The sequence below is a fragment of the Balaenoptera borealis genome (assembly GCF_965194805.1).
Source record: "Balaenoptera borealis genome assembly, chromosome: 1".
NCBI classification, from domain to species: domain Eukaryota; kingdom Metazoa; phylum Chordata; class Mammalia; order Artiodactyla; family Balaenopteridae; genus Balaenoptera; species Balaenoptera borealis.
Genome location: NC_138860.1, coordinates 193,623,637 through 193,629,499, shown reverse-complemented (window position 1 = coordinate 193,629,499; position 5,863 = coordinate 193,623,637). Strand labels below are relative to the sequence as shown.

The window sequence follows — 5,863 nt, the reverse complement described above, 5'->3', positions numbered from 1 at the left end:
AGGCATCTCCGGAGCAGAGGACTGCGGGTCGGTGCTGAGCAGCCTCAGGAATCGGCTGGTAGGACAGGCCTGTGGCTCTAGCTGGCGGGAGCCCAATCAGGGCCACAGACAGGGCCCCAAATCAGGCGCAGGGCTGGGGGAAGGGCCCAGGGCAGGCCTCCAAGAACTTCACCGTGGCCCGCTGTGAACCCAGCTGCACACAGGAGCTAGAGGATGGACAGCAGGGCACCAGGGCCTGGGACCAGGGCTGCCAGCCCCACCCTTGTGGAAGACACCTGAGCACCTGTCACGGGTGGCCTAGGGCTGCAGGAGGAAAAGGTCCCCCAGGGAGCTAGGCTGCAGGAATTGGAACCCCTTCCACTCCCGCTGGCTGTCTAGACACTTCACTGCACCCCGCCCCCTTGGCGGGAGGGGAGGGATGAGTCACTCCTCAGAGCATGGCCCGCCCCCAGCTGTTTGCTCCTCAGGGTCACAGCCAGCTCCAGGATCTCAAGGACGGCCTAGCCCAGGTGGGGGAGGCCCAGCAGGGAATGCAGGGGGTGACGCAGTGTGTGCCACACACAGGGGCCCCAGGTCCGTCCTCTGGCCCCCACCCCCCAGCTCTAGCACCGCACGGGGAGGCCCAGGCCGGGGAGGGGGCCCTTCTGGAGCCGCTTCACTGCTGCCTGTCACAGCTCAAGCGGGCCATCCCTGAGGCGGGGCTATTTCCAACTGCAGCAGGTGCCGCTCCCTACCCCCGCCCCACAGAGCAGGCCCAGGAGAAGACGCTTGTCCAAGCTCTGAAGGCAGACAGGCCAGCTGGGAGACACCCTGCCTGTCCCTCTGCCACAAGCCGCAAGGGCAGGGTGCCTGTGCTCCCGGCCTGGGCTCACCCCACGTGACCTGGCAAAGGGTCCAGGGCCAACCACTGGGCTGATGCCTGAGGAGCTGGGAAAAAGGGGTTCAACTCTCCCCCTCACCCTTCTCTCCCCCCCTCCCAAATAAGTACACAAGACAGTGGTTTTGGTCTAAGAATGATGGACATTTAGACACTGGCACCAGGCTCACGCCTGACCAGTGCCACGCCAGGGACGGGCAGAGCAAGGGCAGAGAGGTAGGGAGTGGGCGCTGCGGGGGCACCAGCCAGGCTGCTGGTGTGAGGGTCGCTGGTGGCTGCTGGGGGAGGGGGAGTTAGCCACAGCGACTCCAGATGTGCCGGGTCCAGGACAGCCACAGTCAGGGGCTCACGCAGAGCCGGGCGAGCCATGCTTCGCCCCTCCCAGTGCCCAGCATCGTCAGGTGGCTGGCATAGGAGGGAACCTCGGCCAAGACGCTCAGGTCTGCCCGGAGAGGGGCAAGGCCGGCCTTCAGTCCACAGCGAGTGGGTAGGTGGGCAGGGGGCAGCACCCAGCCAGATCCGGGGCAGCTGGCCACTGGCTCAGGGATGGGGTGGCGTGGTGCTGTCCGTCATGCCGTGGTTGAGGCTTGGGATCCAGATCACAGTGGAAGGTCCAGCTGGGCAAGTTGGCATCTATCCTTCACCCTCTGGATACGGCACTGCTCTTTCAGACCAGGCCCCGTGTTCCCAGCCACCTGCCCCCAGTCACCATGGAAAGTCCTCACCAGACACACAAAAGGAAGGGGAGGGAGCCCAGCCCTGGTGAACTACCAGCTTCCCCCGAGGTCAGGGAACACTCACCCCCGGAAACAACAGCTGGACGCTGGGCTGCCTGCTGAGCTAAGTCATGGCTCCCAATTTGTCAGATGCCCACATAGGGAAACACCGCAGGACGCTTCTTACCCAAACTGGATGCTCCTGCAAAGCTTGAAGGGAGGGTCCCCAGGGGGGCTCTGGCCAGAAGCACGCACAAGCTGCCAGTCTCGGGGCCACAGACCCTCTTGGACAGCACTGGAAGGGTGGCGGGCTCCCGCAGTGGGCCCGAGGTACTAAGGCACGAAGCTACCTAAGCCCATTGGGGTGGGGCGGGGAGAGGACAGGCTCCAAGTGGCCCCCTTGAGTTGGCAAAGCACACAGTGACCAAGCCATGACGACAGCCTAGTTTTTTCCAACTCGGCACAGGCTGGAGGCGCAGGGTGACGGCCCGGGGGTGCCAATGGCTCTTGCAAGAAGGGTCTCTGTGTTCTGACGGTCCCCCCCAAGGGCTCTGGAGAGAGGGGAGAGCCCTGCACGTGGCTGGCATCTCCGCTCAGGCCCAAGGGCCAGTCCTGAGCTGGAGTTTCAGAGGCGGCTGCTCAGCTGGAAAGGTCGTGCGGTGATTCCAAGGCCCTGGGAAGGGCCGGCCGGTGCCCCATCTATCTCCAGCAAGCCCTGCGTGGAGATCCTAAGGAGGGAGCAGAAGCGGGGAGGGGAGAGCGGGCCAAGGGCCTGGGGCCTCCCGCACCCTAGTCGGGCAGGCAGAGCCCGGGCTGGCGGGCGCCTCGCGCTTCAGGGCTGCCTGCGCAGGCCCGGGCGCCCGAAGGCCGGGTGCATGAGGTTCTCCGTGATGTAGGCCACGAGCAGGCAGATGACCACGAGCATGACGCAGATGGAGCCGCCCACCGCCGTCATGGCCACAACGATCTCCCGCATGCCGGCCGGCTCGGCGGCGAACTCCACGCACTCGGCGGACGCGACGGGCTCCGGGGCGACGGCGGGTTCGGCGCGCAGCGGCAGCGACTGCAGGCACAGGCGGTAGCGCACGCCGTCGTGCACGTCGGGCAGCAGGTAGTCGCGGCAGGAGGCGCCGAGCAGCACGCGCTCGCACGGGAAGCGCGTGTAGGCGCCGCGCCACGAGCAGTTGAGCGCGAAGGCGCGCACGCGGTGCGCCTCGGCCGGCGCCAGGCGCCACTGCAGCAGCACGCTGCGGTTGCGCAGGACGTTGGCGCGCAGCGAGCGACCGGCCGAGGCGTGCGCCGCGCAGCCGGGCGCCTGGCAGCGGAAGCCGCGCGCCGGGCTGCGAAAGCACAGGCGCCCGCCGCCCGCCTCGGGGCCCTCGGGCAGCACCTTGTAGGGGCACCAGGGCGCGTCGGCCGACGGCTCCCAGCCCGGCGGCGTCGGGGCGGCCGCGGCGCAGGGCGGCGGCGCGCAGGCGGCCAGCAGCAGCAGCAACAGTGGAGCGCGCATCCTGCGGCTGGGCCGGGCGGCGGCGGGGCGCGGGCTCGAGGGCGCACGGGCGCGGGCAGTGGGTCGCGCCGGCCGCACCGCCGCTCCCCGCGCTCGCCCGGCTCGCCGCGCCCTCCGCCGCCGCCCGCTCCGACCCGCCCCCGCGCCCCGTGCGCGCTCGGACCCGGCGCGGCGGCGGAGGCGGGGCCACTCAGCGCCCCGCCCCCCTTAACCCTCGCCGGGCCGCGGCCCCTGCGGTGGGCGGATCTCAAAGGAGAGGGGGTGGCCGCGTGGGTGGGGAGGGGGCTGGCGCCGCCCAGGCGGCTGTGCCCCTCGGCCTGTCGCCGTGTGAGCGCCCTTCGGAGCCCTGCCCTTTCCCTGCTCCTGCCAGGCTTTTCCCGGGCTTTCCCGTGGGCCGCGGCGGGCTGGGGTCTCGAGTCGTGGCGCCCGGGGACAGCTCCGCGACTCTCCTTGGCCACACCTGGCAAGGATGCCGTGCCTCCGGATGGTGGGGAGCAGCGGCCTGGAGCGAGCGCGCGCGGCTCCACGCCGCCCCATCCCAGACCCGCGGTGGGGACCGGCAAAGAAAGGGTCCCATCTGCCGTGACCTGGAGCGGGTGAGGACGGAAACTCCTTCGCCCTCAGGGCTTCTGCTCCTTTAGAGGTGGACAGCGCCGACCTGGGAGGGGCGCCAGAGAGATGAGACTTCCTCTGCTGAAACTATTCACTCCGCACCGAAGAGGCAGCTAGCTACAGGGTGGACCACTCTCGGCTCTAATTAATCCTTCCCCCGCCTCCCCGCAGATATGGCCCTGGGGCAACCCTCCGGATCGCCCGGGAAGAGGGCCAGGGCTGGACAAAGGGAACAGCCCCGCCACAAGCCCACCTGGTGCAGCGGGTGGGCATCACTACCCGGGGAAGGAGGGACACATACCTTCCCGCACTCTGGTGTCCAGGAGGTCTGAGACCGTAGGCCCTCCATCCCCTCCAACCTAACCGTCCCGTGCTCAAGACACCTCTCCAGGACCAGGGGACACCTAGCCAGGCCTGCCTGATGTGACTGGATGTGAAGTAGGAGCACATCATGTGCAGGCAGCACACCTCTGAGCCCTGGGCAGGGAGGCGAGGAGGGGTCCCTGGCAACTGTCCTGTGGGCTGTAGTCTCCCGGCAGCCACTTCCAGGTGCTGTTCTCATCTGGGGGAGAGAGAGGAGGGACTAGGTGGGCTGCAGCACTCACTGAGTCCTTGGTCCCCATACACCCACCCAAGGAGCACCCCACCTCCACCCCCGCCTCACTATTTCCGGGTCATCCCGCCAAATTCCGGGTCAGCACCAGATCGCAAGCCCTGTACCAGAGCCTGAAGCCAAGGGTCAGCGGTCCCCTACCCAGACCCAGCACACCAGCCAGAAAACCCTGCCCCCAACACCAGGCCTCTCCAGCTCCTTGAGACCCCAAGCAGGGTCTCCCCAGGCCGCTGCACCTAGTTGGGGAGGGCTGCGGGCGAAGGTTTGGAGAGAGGCACCCCTGGCCCTGCCCCTGGCTTCTACCCCCTCCCCAGGCAGGGAGGGCCCTGGGCTCAGACTCCTGCCCAGCTTTGTGGGGAACTCAGGGGGCAGAAAGTGACAGTGATCCAGGGACCCCGCGTCCTCACCCCGAGCTCCCTGGGGCCTCGACCAGCTTGCTCACACCGGTTTCCTGGGGAAGCTGAGGTCGCCGCGGCCGCTCTGCCCGAGGGGTAGGGACGGGACAGTGCTCAGAGGGGGCCATGCTCTATGGTGGCCCAGGTCTCCACTGCCAGGTCTTCTGGGCCAGAGAGCAGCCAGGTGACCATTCCACCTGCCCACTCCAGAGAGGAGCTGGGCAGAAACGGGACTGTTCAGAGCTTTTGCAGCTGGTGGGGGGTAGGGGAGAGAATCCAGTTAGATCCAGCCTGAGGCCTCCCTGCGGAGCCTGGTGCCCATGCCCTTAGCCTGTTCTGGGGCTGGGGGCTCACCAGTGCTGAGCTTTTCCTGGTCTGGCAGCTCCTGGCTAGGTGGAAGGGCCAGGCATGGAGTTGCCAGCTCTGCTGTTCCCCCACCTGGGCATTTTCTCTGTGCAGGGCATCTTTGGGCAAAGAGCAGGGGAGGGGAGAGGGGAGGGGGAGGGCTGTGCCCTACGTGTCCCCGTGCAGGATTGGGGAGGGCGGATGTGAGGAAGCTCTGCTTCCCAGCTGAGGGTGCTGGGCTGGTGTAGCAAACTAACTGTCCCCAGAGATCACGGGGGACCCCACCCTTCACCCCACATCAGGCCCCATACCCACCTCTGCAGCTGCCCCTGCCAGTGGCCAGCGGGGTCACCGTCTGTTGTCCTCCGAAGGCCCAGTACCAGGGCTTAGCTCTGTGGAGGGGCTGGAGCCCCCTGTGCCACCAGCCACAGCCTCTGAGGAACGTGGATGGATTCTGGGCCCCTTCCCCTGGCCCCATAGAGACAGCCCATCCCAGATCCTGGATCTACCAGCCCTGAGATCCCCCAGCCAGAGCCCCCTGACAGCTCCCTGCCCAGAAGTAGGAGCTAATGGGGTTTGCAGGAGCATCCAGGGCTGCTGTCATTCCTGCCCCATTAAGGGAAGGTGAGGAGGAAGTCAAGGTCAGTACCCACCTACCCCAGGTAGCCGAGCGTGGCACCAGTGGCCTCCCTCCCACCAGAAAGGGCACGTGGGCAAGACCGCAAAGACCAGATGGCCCACCTTTAAGCTGCTCCCCACCCATCAGGGTAGCTCCCTCACTGCACAGAGACCCTC

The 5,863-nt window shown here is 67.4% G+C and overlaps 1 protein-coding gene across 1 annotated transcript; it reads right to left on the bottom strand.

The window, feature by feature from the left end:
* Positions 1-1,000: 1,000 nt before the first annotated feature.
* Positions 1,001-3,245, bottom strand: FNDC10 (fibronectin type III domain containing 10). Its single transcript, XM_082403957.1, has one exon. The coding sequence runs from the start codon at positions 3,101-3,103 to the stop codon at positions 2,426-2,428; it is 678 nt and encodes a 225-aa protein (XP_082260083.1). The 5' UTR covers positions 3,104-3,245; the 3' UTR covers positions 1,001-2,425.
* Between the last annotated feature and the right edge of the window lie 2,618 nt (positions 3,246-5,863).